General features: G+C 45.0%; 1 protein-coding gene across 3 annotated transcripts in view; it reads right to left on the bottom strand.

The window, feature by feature from the left end:
- The window catches only part of CDH13 (cadherin 13), a 1315977-nt gene that overhangs the window by 61931 nt on the left and 1227755 nt on the right, over positions 1 to 26291 (bottom strand). For all 3 annotated transcript variants that reach the window (XM_016165971.2, XM_016165972.2, XM_016165970.2), the window contains 2 exons: positions 26038 to 26220; positions 21685 to 21938 (listed from right to left, as the gene is read on the bottom strand). In XM_016165971.2, coding sequence (XP_016021457.2) covers positions 21685 to 21938; positions 26038 to 26220 — 437 coding nt within the window. The remainder of the gene's footprint in view (positions 1 to 21684; positions 21939 to 26037; positions 26221 to 26291) is intronic.

Here is a 26291-nt window from a genome sequence, read left to right as displayed (position 1 = left end):
ACTGGTTGAAAGATGTGGGGCACACAGTTTGTGTTCTCAAGTGTCTCCTGGACCAATCAGGGAGACGATTTTATTTTCCATATGGATATACAGCTAGGCTGCATTTCTCAGCTTCCCTTGCAGCTAGGTTAGGGGTTTTGATTCGGATCAAGGAAAAGTAGGAGGACATGATAATGTCACTTCTGGATCTGGCCAAAAAACCCTTGTAAGAACCTCATCCCTCTCTCTTCTCTTTTCACAGCATATTGAAGAGACAGTCTCACAAAGTGGAAGAAACCGAGGAGCCTGGGTCCTTGAATAACATTATAGAGCAGAGTCATTTCCCCTGCACCTCCTGCCCCTGCCATCCGCAGTTAAGTTGTGATATAAGGGAGCAATAAATTTCTGTGTTAAGCTATTGAGATTGGGGGAGGGGAGGTGTATCTATTACAGCAGCTAGTACTACTTATCCTTGCTAGGATTCTCATTGACAATTGCAAAATAATTGTGTGTGTGTGTGTGTGTGTGTGTGTGTGTGTGTATTCAAGATGAAAGGCATCGTAAGTTATGCAAAGAGAGGCAGTCTTCTCTGGGGTTGGGGCTGGGTGATGAAGCAAAGTGTTGAGGATGAAGCTATATTTGGAATGATTCTAGGATTACCATAGTAGCTAACACACGTTGGGTTTTCACTACATTCCAGATGCTGTGATAAGAGCTTTGTCAGATTAGCCTTTTTAATCCTCCCAACGTCTCTAGGTTTTATCTCTTTTTACATCTGGAGAGAATGGAGCCAGGAGAGGGTAAGTAACTTTCCTGAAGTCCCACAACTCTCAACGAAGAGCTGAATATCAGATTTAGCATGCTGACACATTACTTGGTACTGCCAGTATATCAGCAGGATTTAGCCATGTGGCAGTTATTTGGAGGGAGAGGCCAGGAAAAGTGACATGAGCAAAGGCACAGAGGAGATAAGCAAAACCCTCAGCATCCCACACTGAAGGGCACTGAGGGGGTTGGTAGGCCCTGACCATGGTGCTGAAGAGAGGTGCACTGTGGAGAGTTGAGGATGGGTGGGTGGGAGGCCAGGGTAGGAGCCCAAAAGGGGTTACACAGGGCAGACATCCTAGCATAGAGGCACTGGAGAATGTGACATATTTAGGGAACTACCAGGATGTGGCCTCAATGACTGGTGCACTCCCTGTTGACTGAACAAGCTGATGAATAAAACATGCAAAGATGTCATCTGGAAAATAAGTCAATTGGAAATGCTGTACCCATTATCAAACTTCTTTATGTAGCCGCCCATTGGCCCATTCAGCTGCATCCTTGCCTGTCCGTTCCTAGGCATCTAGACACCAAGCGCCTCATCTTTTCGGTGACTGAGGCTTTCTATTCTGGCTTAGTAACTGCAGCCATCACAGAATTAAGTAATGACAAAGTGAGTTATTATCCAGCCCGGCTTCAGCTGGGGATGTAACCTGCAGCTGAGATACCTCACTGTTGGATCGCTCGCATGACTGTCTAGGCGGTGACATGAAAAATGTCCCCTATAATTCCTCAGCTCAGAGCCATACATCCTCAGAGTCTTGACTCTACACTTCGTGGGGGGAATAATGTTGTTTTGTTGAGAAGGGGAAGAGGGTGTAATTAGATTCCTCTTAAATGTTACATTCATTCTTGTTAATCAAAAATTAGTAGCTCTTAAAAAAAATAAACACAACTCAGCTCCCCAGGAAGCTGATAGCAGTTCCCATGGCCTGTTTAATTACACAAAACAAAACAAAACGTGTTCTTCTGCCTCTTGACTGGAATTAACAAAATGAAATACAATGGTGGCCATATCTGGATGGTGGAATTAAAGGTGATTTTTAATTTGCTTCTTTATTTGCTCTGAAAATTAATTTTTCTACAATGAGCATTTATTTCTCATTATAAATCATTTAAATGACTAAAAAAGGAAACATGATCTTACATTCTAAAAACCTGTAAACAAAGGAAAGGGATGAATACTTTTCTAAACCCCTGACTCTCATTCCACTCCCCAGAAGTAACCACTGTAGTTGGTTGGGTGTTTTTCCTTTCAGACAACTTCTGAGGCATTTCCCGTTTTCTTCATAATACCTATTATATCTGGAAGCATCCTTTTGTTTGTTTACTTACTTAATCTCTAACCATTCCCCGAGAGAAAGGCCTTGTTGTCAGATTTGGATTCGCATTATGTCCCCAACAACAGTACCTGCACACAGTAGGTGCTTATTAAACAATTGTTGAATAAACTAAAGAAGGAAAGAATATATATGGAGAGTAAAAGTGCCATTTAAAACAATAGAGTCTTACAAAGAGATTGGGGCCCTTTCTGTCTTTTGACACATTTCCATCTGTTAGAGGTGAGCTTGAAGCTCACTAAGGGCAGGCACCAGAGAGAATTAAATTGTTTTGCAGAGGGTCCTTGTTTTGGTTCTCAAGACAGAAAAGTGACATAGGCAACAAGATGGATGAACTCCAAAATAATTGTATTGCAAGAAAGAAGCCAGAGAAAAAAGAGCACGTACTCTATGATATACAATTTATATGAAACTATAGAAAATGTACATTAACCTATCATGACAGAAAGCAGGTCAGTGTTTTCCTGAGGATGGGGTGCATGGGGGAGCAGGAGGGAGGACTACAATGGAACCCTCTTGGGGTTGCTGGGTGTGTACATTATGTCAGAACTTATCAAATTATACACTTGAAATATGTATAGCTTATTGCATGTTAACCACACCTCTATATGGCTGTTATAAAAAGAGACACTTGGTGGAGGTGGGAAATTAGAGAGAGATGAAGAGCCGCCACATGTGCTGAGAGGCTGAGGTCCTTTTGGTGGATAATGTGTCTTATGAAAAATGCAGAGGGATGGGGCAGTGAGAATTTGCAGAAAAGGGATATCTGGGGCTCGGACTGAAGTAATTCAATGTGATATAACTACATTCTTCTTCAAGATCCTCAATTAAGTGGACCACCTATACCAAATTCCGATGATAATGATGAGCATGTGTGTACATGTGTATGTGTGAGCATGTACTGTATGTGTGTGTGCCAAGGGGGAACTGAGGAAAAGGTCAATGTGAAATGTAATAGACCGGCATGTACAGGATAGTGAGATGACAAAGAAATGGAACTAACTTGTTGGAAGTGGATCTTTAGAGCCAGAAGTGACCCTTAGCAAACACCTTCTCCAACCCTCTGGGATTCGCATAAATCTTGGGGGAGACTTTGCTTTGCTCCAGGGCATGGAGTCAGGATTTATTACAAGTTTATTAAGGCTCAAGGGCAGGCAGACCCCAGCTGACATCTGGATGTTGCCACCACATGCAATGGCTTTTTGTTGAACGAATAGAATATTATTTTGATTTGTTGTCAGAAAAACAACTGCTGCTATTTTGGGTATTGACAACAGGAGGTAGAATGATGATGGATGGGCTGTCATTGGGGCTTGGATCACCTTTCATCTGGCTGGCATGTTTCACAACACCTAAGTTTTGGGGGCCATGTCTTACAAGTTATGTATTTAGCAAGTGTTGGCTGACGACTTGCTCTGGGGCAGGCATCGTACCAGATGTCAAAATGAAAACAGTGAATGTGACTCTGGTCTTCCTCAAAGAGCTCACAGTGCAGAATGGAACACAGAAAAATAAAGGCATCATCACATGGAGTCGACAAACTATGGCTCACAGGCTAAATCTGGCCCTCTGCCTGATTATACATGTAAAGTTTTATTGGAACACATCCACACCTACTCGCTGATGTGGCAGCTTTCAACAACAGCAGAGTAAGGTAGTAGAGACAGAGACTGTGTGGCCTCCAAAGCCTACATCACTTATCATTGGAATCTTCAAGGAAAAATATTGCTGACCTCTGCTCTAACAGGAGACTATATGGAGCAAGATGCTATGACTGAAGCAATGGGTTCAGGAGTTACTGACCCTGCTGGCTATCAAATCCAGCTCTAAGCTAGTGGGCTCAAGTAGGAGTAAGAGTATTTCCTGTGCTGGCTTTGCAGTTTAGTGAGAAGCAGAATGGAACTCTGCGGGTAGCCCCTCTCTCTTTAGGAGGAGGCAAAATCTAGATGCTCATGACCCCTCATCAGATTTCTAAGGCAACAGTACCCTGCGCACCCAGGTGACACTATCTCTGCCAAGGCGGCCTCAGGGAGACTCAGCAGAGCTGAGGTGCTTGACCAGGGACACTGACAGAGAGTGGAAAGGAGAGCATCTTCTCCGTCCTCTCAAGTCCAAAGGGGAGGCTCAAACCAGGGAAGAACATCAAGTGATAATAAAAGTATTTGTTTACAGACCCTGATAAAAACCTTTCTAGATTTTGCCAAGAGGTATTAAATATCAACATCTGAAAGGAATACTCCATAGGCTAAAGCTTGGTTTCAAATTGGCTTTGAAAATCATTTATTTGCACTTTATTCATTAATTAAAAATTTATCAAGTGCCTACCATGCACCAGCTACTGCTCAAGACCATTGTGGTCTCTGCCTTCGAGAGACATCTAGGCCAAGGAGGGGAGGGGAGCAGTGAACGCACGGGCAGGAACGAGCTGTCCATCCTTGTTATGTAGTTATAAAGTCATCTCCAACTCTGAATAGCCAATACTGAACTGCTGCTCATGGGCGGAATCCAGGGTCAGGTTCCTGCAACCCTCTTCTCACATTCCAGCAACCGATCAATAGAGAACCTTGTTTTTGTTTTATATGTATTTCTATTTAAATGCATCTTATTTAATATCCATTCTTGACTCATTACACTGAACTCATGGCCAACAGCACTATAACTCATGCCTAAATGAAGCTTAACGTGAGTTTTCTCCATAAGGCCCATCGCAGCCCTCTTCCACTCAAGAACACCAGACAGCACTTCAGAACCACACTGGGGACCATTTTAAACAGCAAAATCACCAACAAAAAGCACAAAATGTGAAAAATATGGCATCGAATAGACCGCAAAAAGCACACTTGTTTACAGTACGAGAGCTGAAACAAGAGGGCAGAGCGTTTTTCCTTTTGACCGCAGCTGGAAATGTGTGTCGGGCAACTCAAGTTTTTTGCTGTTTTCCTCTTGTCTGTAAATGACCATGAAAGCACTACACATATTTTGGGGTTACAAATAAATTTTGGCTTGTAGGTGGATTTGCAAACACAGAATGAGTGAATAATGAGGACCAACTGGAATTCAAAGCAGAGAGAATGATTTCTGAACAGTTCCTGAGTGGGGGAGACACTTGAGGAAGGCCAAGGTAGTGCCTTACCAGGAGGCAAGCTTGGAAGAGGGAGACTAGCTGGGGGTAATTACTGTCTTCTGGGTGAATGACAATGTGGCTTAGACTGAGTTGGTGCAGTGGAATTGCGAGAAATGCAGAGATTAGAGATATAATTGAAGATGGACCTGCTAAGACTAGTTGATTGTCCAGTAACTAGACAACCTGTGTTTCAAGTATTTGTGAAATATTTACTTTTTGAGTTAGAGATGTTTAAGGTTCAGACATTCAGGGTATAAAACATTAAATGGTAATCACTTGCCCACAAATGCTCTTTGGTAGCTGCTAAGTTAACAGTTCATTTCCATCCCAAGGAACAGTTCATTTGTGGGTGCTCCGTGAAGGATGCTCAGATGGATGTCAGTGTGGGCTCCAAAAGCATCTTTTCATGTTCTTCTCACTCTGCTCGATCCCCTGGTCCTTCCATATTTACAAATTTCAAAAGAAGCCCCAGACATGAAGAATTCAAGTGAATGTAGAACAGAGACGAAACTGACCCCCTGAACACTGACCCTCAGCTCACATGATAAAATAAAGATCCCACTTGGAATAGAATTTTAAAGAAATTTTATGAGCCCTTAAAAAAGCAATACATTCTACTGGGTGCAGATTTTTTTTTTTTTTAAACGATAGTGTCTCCTCATAAAATAAAAGGAAGAAATGTTTCCTTGTTAAAAAATCCTTTGGCATAAACATATGTGAATTTGAATTCCATCCCTTCCACTCACAAACTGTTCGACCCTCAGCATATTTTAATACCTTGGTTCCCCATCTACAGGGCAGACATGACCACACTCATTTCAGGGTACCGAGAGAAGTAAAGAGATAATGGACGATCAGATTCCTAGATGTTATATTTAGTTACTTTCCACATTTCCCTTTTCTATTTCATTATGCTCTATTTTTCATTCTTTGTTCCTATTCTTTTTCCCTAATTTCTTTAAACATAATTATTTGATAGCCTAGTTGTTGTTTGTTTTTATTCATAGATTTCTCTTCCTTTTCTTTTGAGCCCCACTACAGATTTTCCATGGGTGAGGGGGTTACAGTTCACCGGTTTCTACCCCTTGCCGAAACAACATCTACCTTCACCTCGTTCGCCGGGATGCAGGTTCCTGTCTGGCACAGAGGGTCTTAACTTTCGTTCCTGCTCCTGCGCCACAGAGTCACAGAACATTTCCAATCTCACCCTTTAAATTTGGAGAAGAAATGGGTCCAAAGTATAAAAGTGACTTTCACAGTGCTGTGCTGAGTCATATCAGAGCTGGACGCAAAAGGAAAAAATCAGTAACGCTGATCCTACTTTGCTTAAAATTTTTGATATTTTGTTTATCATGCGTTTTGGCATTAATTTTGATTTTAATCAAAAATATTAAAAAATATATTGTACCGAAAGTTCATCTATCTTGATGACAGAGTTTTTGGCCATTTCCTTAGAGCATGTGCCCGAGGAGGGTGCCTCACTCTCGTCACCGAGTCCCTGTAAGTCACAGCCCTCATGGGAGGTCTGGGGACAGTGCTCCTTCTTTGCTTTGAGAGTCCGCCCAGAGCCTCACCATCCTCCTCCACAGGCCATATGCCCTGCTCTGCCTTCTCTACCCGTTGTGTCTATGAAGGTTGACCTGGCCTCTGCCCCATGCCACCTGTGTTCGTTCTGAGACAGACACATTCTCAGTGCAATAACTGAGAATGCAAATGCCCGTCCCGCACGTCACAAGCACCCACCTTCACAGAGAGCTACCAGGGATAGCTGTGGCCTGAGAGTCTGCTGCAGAGTCATCATGGGCACTGTGGAAAACTCAAATTTGAGGAAAGGATTTGCAGTGGACATTTGTCACTTCTGTTTGCTGACCGTCCTTCATCACTCCTCAGAGCATCCCGTCTCCCTTTTGGACAAACTAATTTTGTGCCGTGTCGGTGGTGGGAGGTAGCAACCCACTTCGACCCTTGCTCGGATGTGGCAGGAGTGGATGTGGGACATGCTGCTTAGCTCTAGAAAACCGGACACTCTTTCAGTGCGTGATGGGGGGTAGTGCCGCGGTGTGGGAAGTGTAACGTGACAACCAGGCTGTCCCCTCTGCAGTCGTCCCTACTGTGTCCCCTCCTGAGTGCCGCTTGATGGCCACTCATTTTTTCTCAGCTTACCCTCTGGCCTCCTTTCCATTCTGTGATCCGCAACATCAATCTAGTAATTTCTTGTTTTATGTCACTTAATATAGCCGATGATGATTTCTGTTGCTTGAAGCCATGGACAAAGACAGACTTTATATTAGAAATAATTAGATGTTATTAATTGTAAAGTTCTCTAATGCTCACAGGTAACAGTCTCCTTTCCTTTGTCTCACTTTAAACACTTGAAACATTTAACCAGACCCTAAACTTGTTTGGGTGACAGTCTCTGCAAGTCATGGTGTTAAAGCATCATATGCTTTATAGAGCATCTTAAAATATTGATAAATTTAATCCTGATGCCCAAACCAGGAACAGTTTTACTAGCAGAAAATATGACTGTGTTATATGCATGCTCCAGCAGGACTGCAAAATCTAGCATACCTGTCCACCAAAAAGCCAAGTTACAAACCTTCAAAACTCAGTTGTTCGAATCTTATCTATAATAATGGTTTGCCATAAATCCATTTGCTCTGTCATCTCTGAGTACTTGCTTACACAACAGATGACAAAACTTAATCTTTAGAAACTTCTATCTGCTCCCTTTGGTTTTCAGGAAAGGGGAAGAGATTGCCCTTATGAGATTTTAGCAGTGAGATACCTTGGGCTAGGCTTGTCGACCACCAGCAGCGTTCTCCAGGAGCAAAGGTGGACACCCATCATCATTTTCGGGAGCTGTGACTAACTTCCACTGACATCCCTAATGAGTGTATCCAGGCTTCCTTTATATTAACTCTATAATGCATGAAAACTACAGAGTATAGGAAAACAGAGCCACCTTTAGAGAATGGCTACGTGTTATACTTTTTGCTAAGAATGTTAATCAGTTGATTAAGCGTCTACCCTGTGCCGGACACTGTGGTCCAAGCATTTTACCTGACTTACTCAACCTACCCTTCACAGTGACTCTATAACCTAGGTATCATTTCCCCCCTTTTAACAAGTAAGGAAACTGAGGCACAGAGAAATTAATTGTCTGCCCAGGGTTACACATCTGGAAAATGAATGAGTGGGGATTAGCGCTCAGGAAGTCTGGCACTAGACTGGCGGTCAGAGCCACTGGGTTCTGCCACCTCTCCTCGCAAGGCCACATCAGACCAGGGCCTGTCCTCTTCCAGTATCACCCTCCAGGGCAGATGCTGGAGACAGAGCTGAGTCTCTGATGGAAGGAAAAGTCAAGATCTGTTTCCTTTGCATCAACTGAGAAAACACATCTTTCCAGTTTGAGATTTCTAATCTCCCACAATAAGTTTGGCAGCATTAGGAAGTGATCCTGTGATGGAGCATCCTTCTCTCTAAGGCAACCATGCGAATACGAGGCACAAGGAAGGGGGCACAAAAGCATTACATGGAAAACGCCCTGCGGCAGAGACAGCCCATGAAAACATTTAGCACAGTCAGCCGTGCGGCAGATGGGTGTCCAGCAGGAAAACCCGTCCCAGTCAGATGACAGGGGAAAGAGCTTCCGTGCTGCAGGGAAGAGCACGCCTGGCTGCGTGCACTCCCGAGGGCCGTCTGCAGCCTCTAGTGCCGGCCGCTCTGTCCGAACCACCTCCCCATGGTCCCCACAGTCATCTAGGCAGTAGAGATTTTTGGTTTAGTATTCAGTGTCCCGTGAAAGCTGTCATAGATTTCAGGACTATCAGCTGAAATCAGAAATAGAATATACAATTTTATTCTGAAAAATCAAAATAAGGTAGCGTAAAGCTTTCGGGCCGTTTGTAATTGCACACTGAGGGCCGAGCTTTTCGGGCTTTGGTTTGGGAGGCGGAAGAGCAGAGAGGTGACGAGGTCCTGCAATCAAATTTCCTGCATATGAATTCCCATGACATTGGGCAAGTTCGTGAATCTCCCTGAACCTCACTGTCTTCTCCTGTGACATTGGGATGATTGTAGCATCTTCCTTAAAGGGTGGTTGTGAAATTAGAGGCAATTTGTACATGCAAGGCATAGAGAACAACGTCTATGAACAAAGTAAATGCCAGCTACTCTGATGTGACTGCGAGCACATCATGGTGGCTCTAACGAGGCCGACTTACTGTGACCGTGTTAGAGACGTGGGCTGAAGGAGGAGGCTCAACATGCTGGCAGAAGACAAGGAGATGGACAGAGCCAGGATGGCCTAGGGAAGATCAACACCCGGCTTAGAGTGTCCACTTTACCCTGAAACCCAGGAAAGCATTGCCTGTGTAGACTCTGGATCTGTTGCTTTGGGGCCAGGCTGTCCGCTTAAGAGTGCCTGTTCTGTTTAACTGTGCTGGCTCAGTTATTCCCAGGAAGCAGCCCCTCATGAGGGACACACCGGGCAGGGCTGCTCCTCAAAATGATAGTGTGTCCCAGGGCTTCGCCCCTGGGCCTCCTTTCTTTTCTATCTTCTGCCATTCCTTTGGGGATCTCGAAGGCTCAGGAATTTAAATTCCAACTGAATGTGGAGGACACCCAGACTTTCATGTCTAGCCCAGACTCTCCCTACTATCCAGGTTACCTGCTCCTGCTCCTTATCTCTGTCCCGAACTCAGCATGATCAAAACTAAGTTCCTGGTGTTTCCCCTCCTCCATGTCACTTCTCTAGTGATCCTGCCTATCTCATAACTGGGCCACCTGTTCTTCCAGTCGTTTAGGACAGAAAGCCTTGGGGTCAACCTCTCTCTCTCTCTCTCTCTCTCTCTCTCTCTCTCTCTCTCTCTCTCTCTCTCACACACACACACACACACACACACACACACACACACACACACACTGGTTAGCAAATCCCCATTACTGTTACCTTCCAAACATATCCAGTACCTATCTGCCTGCTTCTCACTGCTGATGCTGCTCCCACCCAAGTCAAACCTACAGCACCTCTTACCCGGCTTACTGCAGCATACTCCCTGCTGGTCTGCTGTCTCCCTCCCCCACGACCCCTCCCCAACGACGCTCTTCTAAAACCACCAGCGTGTTTAACTTTCTGTCTTATTCAGAGTAAAAGCCTTACCCCAATGCACCTCTGGCCTCATCTCCCTCCTCATCCCTTCCCCCAGCTCACTCTGTACCAGGGCCACTGACATCCCTCCTGCCTCTCCCAACCCTGCAAACCCTGCGTTACAGCCTTTGTACTTGTTTTCTTTTCTGTTTGGATAACTTCCCCAGATATTTGCATGGCTCACTCCTTGCTTCCTGTAGTTTTTTATTGAAAAGTCATGTCACCAGCAAGGCCTTCCCTAGCCCCCCATCTAGAATTATGGGCCCTCACCTCTTTCTCTGCTTTATTATTTTTTTCTTTGCACTGATCACTTGCTACTATTTATTTAATTTTCTTTCTTTCTTTCTTTCTTTCTTTCTTTCTTTCTTTCTGTCTGTCTGTCTGTCTGTCTGTCTGTCTCTCTCTCTCTCTCTCTCTCTCCTTCCGTCCGTCTGTCCGTCCGTCCGTCCGTCCTCCCTCCCTCCCTCCCTTCCTTCCTTTTTCCTTTTTTCCCCACTGGAATGTAATCTCCACAATGACAGATATTTTTCACTGTTTCCGCTGCTGCTGCTGCTGTACAATGGGGCTTGATGTATTACAGGTGTTCATTAAACATTTGTGGAAAGAATGAATGACTCAGTGATTGAAGAGGCGGTTTACCCAATCCTAATCTCGGTCCAAATACAGAGGCCCCATTTCATACGTGCAGCCCTTGCGCAGGGATCCAAGGCTGTTTCAAGCCGGCTCTATAAAGTCTCATCTTATCATGAGATTCCTGACAACATCATTAGAATATACAAGAAGATCCCTGAATTAAACATATGTAGGAGAACTCTAGTTTACAGTCTCATCACTTGAAAATAGAGGCTTTGAGATTCATTTGAAAAGCAAACTGGGAGCAGGTGATGAAACGCATTTCTTGAATTAATTACATGACTCACTGACTGCAGTTTCCTTACCGGTGTTAGTGCTGCAGCCGTGATGAGCCCCTCATGAGACCCAGAGGTGAGTGCGTCAGCTGCCTGGTGTTGGTGACTCGCAGACAAACCGAGATAAAAAATAAATCAGCTATTTTCCCTACCCGACTGACTTCTGTTGCAACCCTGAAACGTGTGGCTTTCTGAATCAATGCTGTATCGGTCGCTTCTGTAACAAACCTTGTCTATTTTGAATGCCTTTATTAAAGTAATAAAAAAACAACAGCTAAGCAGATTTAGCAGTGTAGAAAACATTGGGCAAGAAACAATATTAATATTTGTCAATATTTTCTATATCGGTTCTGAGAAGTAATTTCTCAGGCAGACAACAATGACCATCATAATTGTATTCAAATATAACCAATTTGCAACCATGCTTTCAATAATGAAAATCTGGCCTATGGCAAATTTATAACAACATATGTAATAGAATGTTAAAAAGGTGGTTGAATTGTAAAATAACCTTTCCACTGTTTATGCAAATGGTCAGCTGTTTTATATTAACCAAATCGAACAGCTCTAATTGAGGTTAATAATGAAAAATTTCCATCTCTGGATCATTATAAAAGCTGGAATTCTATTTTTAGTCACTGAAGATGTTAAATCTTTAAAAATTCAGTTGTTTAATTTATTAGGCCTTGTTTCCCACTGGCATCTTCAAAACAGAAAATCTGACCACTAAAAATAAGAATCAGCTGTGCTAATATATTTGCATAAATAATTAAAAATTCTACAGCAGAGTAGGCAATAAAATGTATTGCCGCCATAAACTTTCAATGGAAGAACATCACTTTAATTAAAAATTACAAAGGCACGACTGTAAATAATTCATTTATATTTCAAGCTCTGTGTTTGTTGACTCAAGAAAGAAATATCTCATTAAAAAAAAAAAAAAACCAGAAATGATCTCACCCCAAATCCTGTTATCGAGGTCAGTAACCACATTTAATTAAGAGGAGATGTTAATTATATATTTTAGTAGGGAGAGACTCTTCTCTTAATTTCCCAAGGTAGAAGTGTTATTATTTGGCCTTTAACTTCTGATTAAAATTTAAAAGGTGGGCGTCACCTCAAATTAAACTCTTAAATCTGGTTTTGAATATTTTTTTTCAAAACAGGAGTTTGAAATAATCATTTTTTTCTCCCAATAAATGGTAAGCCACTATACATTTTGAAGCTCTGTGTTTCTGAGAATGCTAGTGATGACAAAATTATTAGAATTTTCAAGTGAACTGATTTGTCATCTACTTAAAGAAGACTTTGAAGATACAGAATAAAATGTCCAATAGCCAGTCGACGATTTTTGCTCGATTTCCTATCTTTTTTTTTTTTCCTTTGAATGGGCTCCAATATTAAATTAAACAAGGTGTTAAAGAAAAGGGCTTGATGACTCACAGGAAGACCAGCAAAAACTAAAATTGGCATTTTAACAAGTCTTTCGAGACTAAATTTTCATCATCGCACATTGCATTCTGTACCAGTTTGAGTCCCCGAATGAATTCTACCACAGAGACAAAAAGCTTCTATGTCCAAGGAAGAGGAGAAGGAAATGACTTAAAAAGGACCCAGAGAAATCAGGACATAGGCCGCAGTTTTCAGAGAGATGAGGATCTCATTTGGATCTCATTCAGATATTCTGTGTTCAAAGAATAGGCTCAATTTGGGTCAAGACCTTGGAAGAAGAGCCGGCTGATGGACTTGGCTCTTTAATGTAACTTTCACGGACTGGGAAGTCCAGTGAGAGGCCTGCTGTCCCGCTCAGGCCTCTCTTTTGGAATTGGTTTAAAACATGGACATTTGCAAATATTTTTATGGTTGATAGACATTAGGTAATGTTTTAAGATGAAAAATAATAGTAATAACAATAAGCTATGTCTGCTTATGCACAAACATGTTTGCACACAGTTGTACATTTAACCCCCAAGCCAGCTGCCATTAATCTATATTATACGTATTACTGATCACTTGTATATGCCAAGTCCAGTACTGGGTTTGGGCCATTTTAAGATATTCTAGTCTCTAAGAATTTTCTCTGCAGTGGCCCTGTACTAAATCACATCAAACGTAACTGATATGTACTCACATCGCAAATACATTTTTTTCGCTGTAAAATTTTTGGAAAGATTCTTATACTTTTGCTTTTGAAATTATTTGGCTACCAGGAATATTTCATTAACAATTCCCTATGACTTCTTTAGTGCATATACAGACATTCTTGCCAGGTGAGATCTACAAATAATGTAAAGACATTTTCGCAAATGTTACATTTAATCTGCTACAGTTGTCATGGTGCTATGGACAGTTGATATTCATTAATTTCATTTTTGCTATTTTCAAATTTCAGAGACAATAGATTTTGTGTTTAGGTCCCTAACATTTTTGTAGGCTCCTGGAAAGTTTGAAAGTCTTGGTGCTGGGCCTAAAGTGCTTTCTTAATTAAATGATACTGATGAGACCCTGGTGCTTTATTAGGGAAGGCGGCAGACATGCTTGTTCCTCTCACAGAGCCTGAGATTAGGAAGGAAAGTGGGCAATTAAGTCGGGAACAGCAGTGGAGTGTTAAGAGGCTTGCGCTAGATGTTCAGAAAGCCCCGGGCGCACAGTCTGAAGGTCAGGGCACACCCCCTGCGGAGGGGGTGCTTAAACCAACATCGGAAGGATACACAGGCGCGGGCGCAGTGGTGGCGAAAGAAGCACCACCTGCACACCTCGCTCACGTTTTCCTTTCGGAAACTGAGGCTCAGAAAGGTTATGCTTGTCTCACCAGAAGAAGAGTGAGACTGATGATTTCTCGTTCGCAGGGTGGTTGTGAGAATTCAATGACTTTGGCGACAGAGCTTTGGCAAAATTTTATATAAAATGTTAGGCATTCTAGTCATAGTATCAGCAATATTATCATTATCCTTAAAGTACACGTCTCCCGGGGTTTGTGGACATTGTTGCCTAGTTTGCTGTGGACTCTATGCCCAGGAGGCAGAGACCTGCACAAAGCCATGGCAACAGCAGGGCTTCTGGAAAATCAGGAATCTGGTGACAAGTGAGACCATACGATGCTTGGAAAAAGCAATTTCTGTTGCTTGGCTCTTTCTCCTAAGCTGAGGAACACCAGTTCTTACTTCCCAAGGAAATCATTTGTTTCAACGGTTCCCAACCTTTTTGGCATTATGAGACTCTAATGCCCAATGATCTGAGGTGGAGCTGAGGTGGTGATGCTAGCGCTGGGGAGCTGCTGTGAATACAGATGAAGCTTCGCTAGCTCACTCGCCGCTCACCTCCTGCTTGGTTCTTAACAGGCCATGGATCAGTACCACTCTGCAGCCCGGGGGTTGGGGACCCCTGGTTTCTTTCGTTCCTCCTTTCCTTCTTTCTTTCTTTCCTTTCTCTTTCCTTCCTTCCTTCCTTCCTTCCTTCCTTCCTTCCTTCCTTCCTTCCTTCCTTCCTTCCTTCCTTCCTTCCTTCCTTCCTCCCTCCCTCCCTCCCTCCCTCCCTCCCTCTTCCTTCTTTCCTGGGAGCATCATCCTTTACAAGAAACACTCTTGCTCTTATGACTAAAGCTTCCTGGAGGCTGGAGGCAGAGACCATTTCTTTCACAAGTGAATACACAGCACCTAGCAGTGTCAGGACCGTAATGGGCTCTAAATAAATATCATTAAATAAATTCAGTAAATGACTTCAGTAAATGAATGAATGGAAACTATAATCCTTGTGCTTTTTTCAAGCAGTTGTCTTTAGCAACACAATTATTATTGAAATTGTGCAAAAATCTAATATCATGGCATGTTTTCAGCTTTTAAATTTAAATAGTTTTTTGTTACATAGAAAGGTTCAGTCCCAAAAGATGCCCACGGCAGAAGCTTCTAGTAACCTCACAATATATATTCTTCTTTTCTCCCCTAGTAAAGGATCCCAATTTTACAACCTGTTTGCTAGCCAGCTATATGACCGTATTTCCCAGTATCCTTTGCAGCTAGGTGTGGCCATGTGACTCATTTTGGCCAATGAGGTTTAAATAGAAATGTGGAAAGTAGATTTGCACAGGGAACCTGCACTGCTCATGGAAGCTTTGATGGAAGGAAGATTTTTGCTTTGAGGTCAAACTCTGGGCAGCCTGAGCATTGTGATAAAGAAGCTCTGTGTCAACAGGTGAGGATTTTGTTTTTTGGTGAGAGAGTGAGAGAGAAAGTGTATGTGTGTGTGTGTGAGAGAGAGAGAGAGAGTGAGCGAGCGAATACATAGAAATGTGGTTGACTTCTAAGAAGTCTCCTTGAAAGAAAGGACTCACCTTTCCTCCCCCCTTTTCCTGTCCTGCTGTCTGGAGTGCAGATATGAGGTTGGAGCACCAGCACCGGAACAGATCATGACTAAGAGGGCTCCAGCCTAGAGGTGACAGAACGGTGAGCAGGAAGGACCCTGGGCCCCTGGCAGGCTGGTGGAACCGCCACACAAGCCCTGGACGGCCGTGCCTACTCCAGGCTTATTTTGTTTCAAAAACATAAACTCCTATCTTCGTAGAGCCACTATCATTTTGAATTTTCCTCATATTTAGTCAAACTTAATCCTCACAGACACGGCGCTGCTTGACACACACTTGCAGGCTCCCTAGATGAATGAGCCTTTCCAAAAAAATGTTGAACAGTGATAGGTGATTTTACAAGGGTAGGGACAATATTTTTCTTCAACACATATCTTATATGTTCAATATGTAGGCAGAAGTCTCTGCTGCAGAGCTGTTTACTACGGACCTTGGACAAGATGAGTTCTCTCTGGAAAATGTTTGGAATAGAAATTGCTACTTGGTTGCCTCAACGAAAATCCCCCGATTGTTCAGGGAATGAAATAAGTCCTCTCAGGCCATTCAAAATTATTGAGCTGCTGGGTGCAGCCCTAAAGTAACCAAATCAAAGATGCAACGCTTAGTCCCTGTCATTCACTTTACTGTTGGAGAATGTTGAGCAAATGCAGTCATTTCCATCTTAACATAATTATCACTGAGCTGCTCTTCCTGACAATAATTAGCCAACGAGTTCAGTCGCACGAGTCTGTTTCTCATTAGAGACACTAAATGTCATTGAGGAGTGCCTGATTCCGGTCTTGTGTATGCCGAGGACAGGCTCTACTCTGAAGGCGAAAGCAAGTCTTATGTCATACGCTGGGAGGACAGGGCGTGGGAACCAGCCGTGCTTTAGGACGCGCCGATATTTACGTGACTCCACGGCAGAGGAGGACTTGCTAAGCATGACGTTAATCCAAATCACAAAGGGAAATATAAATTTGTATTAAAACACAAAAAAATCTTTATATGACAAAAAGTATTAACAATATCAATACTTTTGCTCAAAGTATTTTCCGAAAAATTTTCTTTGGAAATTTAATGATGAATTTAACAATTTAGCTACAAGCAGGCCCACTGACATTTTTCTTAAGTAACTGCCAACAATTGGAAACAGATATCCAACAAAAAGGGAATGAATAAATTAATGAGTATATCCACGTAATAGAATGATCGAATGCTATTCAGCGATTAAAAATAATGGCTTTTTCTTAACATGAAAAGCTGTTCATCATACACTAGAAATTAAAAATAGCAGGTTCCAAAACAAGATGGATGATGGGAGCCAGTTTTGGTAATAAATAAGAAAAGTACTCAGACATGTGATTGACGGAGATAGACCCTAGTTGTTAAAGGGAGATTTCCTTGCGTAGAATGATTACAGATTTTTTTATCTTTTTTAATTCTTAACTGCCTTTCAAAAGTTTCCTCTATGAACTATGTTAACTTTATAATAAGGATAAGAAGATACAAGTTATTAAAAAGGAGAATTTCATCTGTCACTAGACCGCTGTTGTCTGTTTTGATTTGGCTAAGAGCACAGTGCGACGGGCTCTGTAACACGTTTTAATGACCCAGGCTTTTTAGTGAGAATATTCTCTCTGATGCCCGGACACCTCCTGTCTTTGGAGGTACAGGCTTCTCAGAGATCAAGGCACCTTTTGCTGGTTTTAATGTTCCCTGGTGAGATAAAAGAGTGCATAACAGGGTCAGCAGTGGAATTGTGCCTGAGTCGTGCTTTTCATCACGGAAGACAGGATTCAGGCTAGGACCAGGAATTAGTTAGAAGTAAGTTCCTAAATTTTGTGAAGGTTGGAGGTGGGGAAGAGGTTTTCCGTTTCAGACCCAAATCAGACTGTCAGGATCCTGGTCAGGAGGAGCATCTCCCACTGTGCTAAAAAGCCTTGAGTGGTTAGTCATTTGAGATTGAAATGGGGTTATTGAAGCTGAGTCACAGGAAATCTTGAAATGAGATAGAGAAAGAAATAGAGACGGTGGGGGGGGGGAGAGAGTGACAGACAAAAAGAGAATGAAGGAGGAAGGAGGGAGAGGGAGGAGAGAGAAGAGGAAGAGAAGGAGGAGGAGAGGACTGGGAGGAAAGAAGGAGAGAAAGGGAGAGAGGAATAGAGAATAAGACAGAGATGGAGAGAAATAGACGGCCAAGAGACAGAGAGGAAGATGGGCACAGAGGGAGGGGAAGATGCAAATAGAGACGGGCGGGGGTGGGGGGAGGGAGAAAGGGCAGAGGGAGCCGGAGATACAGAGATGGTGAGACAGAAGACATGGCGAGAGCAAAGGGCATACCCAGAGGAACAGGCACAGAGAGGACTCGTGGACTCACACACAGACATGACACCCACGGTAACCTGCATGGCCACAGCACCCAGTGCAGTGCTATTGCTGGGAACTGGGTCCATTCGAGGCAGATGGCTGGGACAGCATCTTTCTGTGTGCGCCTTTGTCAATTAAACCCAGACCTCTCCTTGAGCTAACCGCAAGAGTTCTCAGTGTAAAGTTCTTTCCTCTTTCAATACCTGCTCCCCGAAGAATCATTAATACAGCAACAATAACAACACCACTCACAAGGCCATCATGTCTTTCTGAGAGTTCTGGGGAGCCAGGCACGCATTATTAGAAAACTGTGTCCCAGCCTGGCCCCTCCCTGCAGCCTTACTCACCCTCTGCACACACTCCCCTCAGGGACAATGCTTCTCAGTGTACAGGATCAAAGGCTGCAAATAATTAATGAGATTTTTTTCCCAGAAGATTTCCTGTAACAATAGCTCAACCTGTCAGTGATGTTATCCCTGCTTTTGAACCAGCACCAAGAGAGAAAGGATGAAGGGGAGGGGAAAGGGAAGGGAGGGGAGGGGAGGTCCAGTCTGTACCAAGCTAGGAAAGGTCACTTCTAGGCAACTCTGAATTCCAGAAGAAAGAGACATTTCTTAATTTCTCAATCTCTCTGTCTCTGTCTCTGCTCTCTCTCTCTCTCTCTCTCTCTCTCTCTCTCTCTCTCTCTCTTTCACACACACACACACACACACACACACACACACGTATTTACTCTGCTTCAAAGCTGGAAAGGGGATTTGTCCAGACACCAGTTTATAAATGCAGGAACTCAGGCATACCAGCTGCAGAGAAACACTCAGCTATGTTTTCTGAGGGCATTCACAAAACTGAACTAGGTCACAGCGGCTCTCCATGGTTCCTGACGGCTTAGTATCCATTCCCATCTTCCGGGAAGAACCTCCTGCATTGCTGTGGGAAGTGGCTTCTCTAGGTCGTCATGGGGAGAGGCGGGGGCGATGGTGGGCTCATGTACCGGGACTAGCTCATGGGCACATTTCAACCTCTGGCTATTCTGTTTGGTTCAGTGGTGAGCGTGTGTCCAAGGGGGCTCAGTGAGACCCAGGGCCGGCCCTGGGGCTGTACGACTGATTGGGAAAGAGCTCTTCTGGTAGAACTTGGGACCTGTGTCGTTGGTAGTCTCATCTCTCCACAGCCATACAGATACGGCTGAGGAGGAAGCCGGCCCAGGGAAGAGCAGAGCTGAGAGGTGAAGGAAGAATATATTCTGAGCACCTGAATTCTCAAACTGGTTGCCCTCGTTCCCATGGACTTCTCAGTTATGTGGACCAATACATGCACCCTTGGCCTGAGTCACTCCGAGATGGGTCCTGGCAGCTTGTGGCTGAGGGTCACACCTGTGATGACCAACTGTGGAAACGCAAAGCTCCTCAGGGCTTTCTACATTCCTGCTTTTGACACAGTCTCACCTCATGTAATTTACAAATTGTTTCCCTGACCTGCTTTTCTCACGCAGTCAGTGACCCTGACATTCCGCCCGTGATAAAGTGGGGAACCCTTGTACCCCAGTTCCAGTAACTGGGTCTTTGTTCTCCGCGGCTCAGATCCTGGCCTTGATGTCCCTCAAACTCTTGGTTCTTGCCAGTCGCCCGCTCCCTCTCTAGGGTGGAATCCTGTCCCCTGACTCGCTTTGCTGGGACTTCTTTCTGTGGCCTGTCTCTGCACTCCATACTCTACGGGCAGACAGGATGTCCTTCCCCCTTCTCCATCGGCTGCCGGCTGTGGTGGGCTGCCGCTTCTGGGAACATCGCCTCTGTTGACTGTCAGGGTGCACTGGGTCAGGGGACTCGTGACTCCAGCTCAGGCAAAGCTGACTCATCTCTGGGCATGTGAACCATGGGCTGAGTGACACAGAATGGAAAATGGCTAGGGGTGGTCCGTTGTCCTGTGAGATCAAGCTGAGCCAGCCCATCAGTTCCCATTACCTCAGAGACTCAGCAGTGCCCTGCTTCCTGTCCAGCCTCAGGCCAGGTTCCAAACATATTCTTCAAGTCTTTAAACTGCAGAATCTACCAAGTTCTCCCTTTTGCCTGAGGCGGTCAAAACTGGTCTTAAACAAACAGCCCAGACAGACCCACCTCTCTGCAGCCTGTCCCACCCTGTGGGACCTCTACTCCCAGAGCACACACCTGCCCCTCCCATTACATTAACCCTTTCATGCCTGGCAACATCTGAGTTATCAGCAATGGCAGAGTCTCAGGTTTAGCAATATCAACACCATTTAAATTCATTTCTCCCCCTTTACCTCCTATTATAGAAGTCCAAAATGACAGTTAAGCTCTCCTAAAGATACCACAAATTTGTTCAACTGCTATACAGTTTGTTAAGCTAAAGGTTTTTCCATCTAAGTACTTAAGGAAAGCTTCCTTTTTGATGTTTAAATTGCATGTTTCCTTTGCCAGATACTATGCAGAAAAAGGGGGAAAAAATGGAGAAGTGGAAAAACAAAGATTGGTTATTTCAGATTCACATTATTATAGGACTTGGTATTATTTCGCACCTTTATCTAGTTCATCTGGCATTTCAGAAAGTTTTGTCGTAAAAATAAATCCCCTTTTGGGATTGGAAAATAATTTAAGCCGCTCGTCTGCCGGCTCGCTCCACTGTAAGGGGGCCGATGTGGAGACCGTGGCACATTTTCAGGTGTTTCAAATCAGGAAAATAAGACACATGTTTATTAAAAGTGTGTCTAATACTTGATTATCTGTACCTCAGATGAGAAGATTAGATTTCGGAAGAGAAAGATTAATAACTTTTCTTTGCGGAGATAAACGCACGTTTGGACCTGCATGCCAATTGTTTATTGTGAAGCAGCGTACCCAAGAGGGCATCTTGTCTTCGCTAACATTAGATGCGCCGTGGATAATGATCATTTAATTAAATCTCATTACGAAAATACCTTCTTTCTAAGCACTGGACAGAATTAAGAGAGGAAGATGAAAATTTTTGGAGATTTTTTTTAGGGGGGGCGGGGCTTGTCGTTTGTCAGTCAAAAACCCAATCCCAATGGTCCATTTCTAAATACCAGGCAACGTCTGCCCCTTCCCTTTCCGACAGTTCAGAGTCCACAGCACTCAGCAGATAGCACGCCTGGACTTTGCAGACTGTCTTGTTTCCATCCTGATTCCGCTGCCACTAGGCTGGGCAGCCTTGGGTAAGCTACTGAACCTCTCTGGATTCATATGACCCTTGTCTGTACATGGAGCAGCCAACACGTTTCTCAGAAAGTTGTGGTAACAATAAAGTGGGTCAAGTGTCTGAGGTATGGGGAGCCACACGTGGTGGTTTCTTTCTCTCTCCCTTTGGGGACTGTGCTTGGTGCTGGCAGACCCCTCTGGTCATCTGGGAACACGCCCCTGAGGTCACTCTTCTCCAGGATTGGTCGGCTGCCTGGAATCACGTGCAGGAGTCTGTCCCCACTCAGCAAGCCTGGTCCCCTGGTGCCATCAGCCACCGACTCTTCATTATGACACGTTCGTCCCACTCACCCAGATCGTTAACAAGTTTAATTTAATGGTAGTTTGGCTCCTGACACCCAGCCCTTGCAACCGGAAAAGAAAAGCGATTTGTGCCTGCCTCGCGCTCTGGCTCCGGAGCCGCGGACCCACCTGACGGTTTGATGCTGCAGGGAATCGGGGTCTGTGGCGTTCAGCGTCAACAGCACGCTGCCCACGGAGATGTTCTCCTGCCGGGTCACCATCATGGGGTCGGGGTAGAAAACTGGACCCTCGTTGACGTCCAGGACAGTGATGTGGATGGTCGCCGTGGAGCTGGGGCCGTAGGAGACGTCGGGTACCAGCGGGTCCTCGTTCTCCACTTTGATCAGCAGCGTGTGAAAGGCAGAAATCTCGTAGTCCAGAGGCTGGAAAGCAGAGAGAGAAGCTCAGCATGTGCGTCTGCCACAAAGTCCCTCTGACATTCCACCGGCAGCGGTGGACCTTTAGAGATGGGTCCAGGTTTCGTGGGCTAAGTTTTATGTAATTTGGAGTCTTCTTCAAGAAAAAGAATATGAAACACACAGATACAAAATTAGGTGTGAAAACCGTTAATTTTTTTTAGACTGAGAAAGAAATAACAACAGTTTACATGAGACTCAGAGATCTGAGGCCTCCCTTCTAAGATCTCTTTAGATGGCTCACCGGCAATGCTGACATTAAAAGCCTTCCCTCCCAGAACCTGTAACTCCACAGCTCATGACACGCACGGGGCTCAAGCCTGAGCTTCATGGCAACCCTGCCTCTGTAACCATGGGAGATGGAATGAGAAAAGCAGATCCAGGTTCCTCTCTTAATGTTTCCCACTCGCTCGCCGTGAGGTCTGGGGGCTGGGGGCTCGCAGCACTGAGAGTGGGGACTCTCCTGGCGCAGATGTGCATTTTCGGGTAGACTGTCATGTAGGGAAAAGGCTTTAAGAGGCCGAGGCAAATGGGGTTGGGATGCTGTGCCCTTTCTCACCTGAGGGCACTTGAAAATATACGGGGTGCATTTTCAGTTGTTGCCACGACTTGGGGGCTCTCTGGCCATATACTGAGCCAGGGCGGTGATACCAGACACATGCCCATGTCCAGGACAGTCCAACACAATGGTGGATCGTCCTGCCCTCAAGGCCAGTGAGCAGCCCCAGTGAGACAATAAACTGCCTGTTATACCAGGTAGTGATTCTACATGTGATGCTGAATGGGACCCAGCCCTCTGGCCTGCCTTGGGCTGCTTTATTCACGCAGAAAGCAATGCACTTAGTAGACGAAAGTGCGATTTTCACTCCTAAATACAAGAGGGGTCAGAGTCAAGTCCTAATAACTATAGGACATATGGGACCACGGGTTATGTCAGTGTGCCTTCCGGAGTCTCAGCTTTCGCACCAATAAAGTCCCCGTACAAAGGATTGTTGTAAAGATTAGGGGAGATGACGTATGTTGAATGTTTCACACAGATATAACAACACACTGTTAGGACGGTGAGGGAGAAGAGCGTGGGTTTGAAAGTGCTGGCAGGGCCGCTGCCCTCCCGCCTTAGTTTTCAGGCTTGTTCCCAGGCTGGCATCCCCTGAGCAGACGACTGGCTTCAGAAGAATGATGATGTCAACGACGCCACCACAAGAGAGGGGAGCAGAGAACGAGAGCGAGCCACACAGCGCAAGCCTGGTCTTTTCTGGAGAGCAAACGGGTCTAGTGCTTCTGTTTACACAATGCTAGGGGCGATGGTTCCAGCTGTAGGAAGGCCTGGGCCTGTCAACCTGGAGCTGGTGCAAAGTGGGTTTCTGCTCCCAGCCTCTTCCGAAGCCCGCCCTGGCTCGTGCTGGATTAAGAAGCCATCTGTTGTCTCAGGGATATGACCTTATTAATGTGATTTGTCTGGTGTAGGGTCTCTGTGTTGGGGATGGGAGAAAATTGAAAATACTTTCGATGAAGTTACAGAGATTCAATTCAATTAATATCTCATCAAGTGTCAAGAAACAGTGTGGGCCACTGTCCTGAAGGGTTTCGAGGCTGGAAAAGCTGGCCCACGTGGGAAGCCAAAGGAGCTGGGGTTTCTGTCTGAAAGAAAGAGGATTTGGAGGTGATCCAACAGTAATTTTTCAGTCTACGATAGGTCTGGGGATTCAAGAATGCCTGCTTTCTTAAAGCTTTCTTCTTCTCTGAGGACAAAAGAGAAAAGAGACAGAAGATTCAGGGTGGATTACATTCAGCCGAAAGAGTATCTCTTTGGCAATTTGGAATAGGGTTACGAAGCAACTCAAGGCATTTCTGACCAGAAGATTTTAAGGAGGAAACAAGTACTCATTTGCCAGAACCATTAGCGTCCAGTCCTGGAGGGAGGCAGGACTCCCCCGGAAACCACACGATCCTGAGACTTCCACTAGTTTTTCAGCGTGTTGCCTGCTAACTGGTGAGGGCAGAACTTCTCATGACTGGCTGCCCCATGGCCATGGCCACCCCCATTCTCCCTCACCCACCTCTTACTGCAGAGTCCCAAAGGCCATATTTGGACTTTCCAGGCTTCCTTGCAGCTAAGGGTGTGTATGTGTCATCTGGCCAATGACATGTTATTAGAAATTGTCTGGGGGACCTGTGAAAAAGATATTTTCTTCCCTGATGAGAGGAGAAGGGGTACATGAGAGCACTCTCTCTTACTTGCTTGGCTGTCTCCTTGCTTACTGCCTTGGACCACAGCACTCAGAAGACGTGACACCTGGGGCTTGGGCAGCTATTTTATGTCCATGAGGAAAAAGCCAGAAGCATCTGTGGTGCCCCCTGTTGGCTCTCTGACACCTTGAATTGCCAACCAATCCTAGACTGGCCTACCTTCATTTAATTATAGAGCTCATTAAATCTTCTTTATTATTTAAGCCACTATCAGCCTGGCATTCTGTTACTTACAGCTGAAATCATTTCTAATGAATGCTTTGAGTTGCTGGCAAAGTGGAGAGCGTGGGGAGCATAGCCAGGCCCGCGTTTAGACAGTGGTCCCCAACCTTTATGGCACCAGGGACCGGTGCTCCTGTAAGAATCTGAGGTGGAGCTGAGGCAGTGATGCTAGCACTGGGGAGCATCTCCTGCTGTGAGCCCTGGTTCCTAACAGGCCACGAACTGGTACCAGTCTATGGCCTGGGGGTTAGGAATCCCTACTCTAGGAGGCCATCCTGGGGCTCTGACCCAGGTGTGCTGAGAAGCAGGGAGGGCTCAAAGCCCTTTGTAGGGATGCACGTGGCAGGCAGCCAAAAGGAGGGGAGTCTTCATTTCAATCCTGAAGCACAGTCGCTCACTAGAAAAGGCGAAGCCAGGCAGAGCCCCAGGCTCCGTGGTCATTTCCTCCCAAGGAGTTTGCAGGTGGAAACTCCTCTTCCTACGGCAGTGCTCGTTCACCAGGCCGTGGTCTGTGGACACCAGCATCACTTGCGGCAGAGCTGCTGCCTTGTTTTTCAGATGGAACTACCCCTGCACCTTGAGCCCTGTGAAACCAATTTTGGACTTCAGGCCCCAGAACTGTAAGAGAATAAATTTGTGTTCAAAGCCACCAAGTTTGTGATCATTTGTTTCAGCAGCCCCAGGTAACTCGCACAGGCTCGAAGTGCCTGCCATTGTTCTAAATTTTTGACATATTAACTCATGAATTCTTCACAACAGCTCCAATACCACCCTTGTTGCACTGATGGGGAAAATGAGGCACAGAAAAACAGCTAAATATCTTGGCCAAGGGCACACAGGGAGTGCGTGTTCCTGCTTTGTTCATAGCTACAATTACTATAAATACAATGATGCCTTGCTTTTGAGGCAAATGGCTTCACCCACCAAGAAGGAAACGGTTCCAGTAAATGTGCTGGTCTTGCAGAACTTCTCCCTAGAACCTCTCAGCGAGAGCGGAAGTGTGTGAGAATTGGACACCGAGACCACCGGCATCACACGTTCCCGGCCACCGCCCTCCCCCCCAGCGTTTCTAGAGCCCTTGCAGGGCCCTTGCCCGAGGGCTCCACATTCATTATCACATTTCCTCCGCATTCCACCTGCCGCTGGAGAGGGTCAGCGAGCCGGGCAGCAAGGCTCACAGGAGGTTTCACACCAAGAATTAGCCAACGGATGTAATTATCTCCTGTTTTTAAGAGAATAACTGAGACTGTGCTAAGAGAGATTAAGGAGAAATGTAATAATACCCATTTGAGTATAGATTTTTTAAAAAACCTTCACATATCCCATTTTTACATTTCTTTGATAATTCGTTATCGAACATACAGAGAATCTCACTTAAAAGTTAAGTTTGGCTTTTTAAAGTTACACATAAGTTTTTCAAACAGGTTGGTCTTATGCTGTAGGGATAAAGCTGTGAGAGTTTTCTTTTTTAAGTCCAGGAGGGAGAGGCTAAGGCTGACTTATCCCGCGACTGCCCCATGCAGCGAGGCCATGAGCCTCGTCATGGGCTCTCAGGGCTCATGTGCAGGGGAGGGGCAGTCGGAAGCATCCTTACCTTGACGACAGACAGCATCCCCTCGTTGGTTTGAGGGTTGGTGTGGATTTCGAAGCTCTGCCCTGGGTTTCCATTGATGATGGTGTAGGCAGCCCTCCACGCGCCTGTGGTAGGGTCGTCCTTGTCTTCGACTGTCAAGTTGACAATAACTCCCACAGCTCCTTCCTCGACTGTGGCTTGAAACTGCAAACAAAGCAGATGGCTACTGTTATTATTTTGAAAACACATGACAAAGACCATTTATAGGATTCTTA

Source organism: Rousettus aegyptiacus, unplaced genomic scaffold, assembly GCF_014176215.1.
Source record: "Rousettus aegyptiacus isolate mRouAeg1 unplaced genomic scaffold, mRouAeg1.p scaffold_m13_p_14, whole genome shotgun sequence".
Lineage (NCBI taxonomy): Eukaryota > Metazoa > Chordata > Mammalia > Chiroptera > Pteropodidae > Rousettus > Rousettus aegyptiacus.
This window is presented reverse-complemented; position numbering and strand designations above follow the sequence as displayed.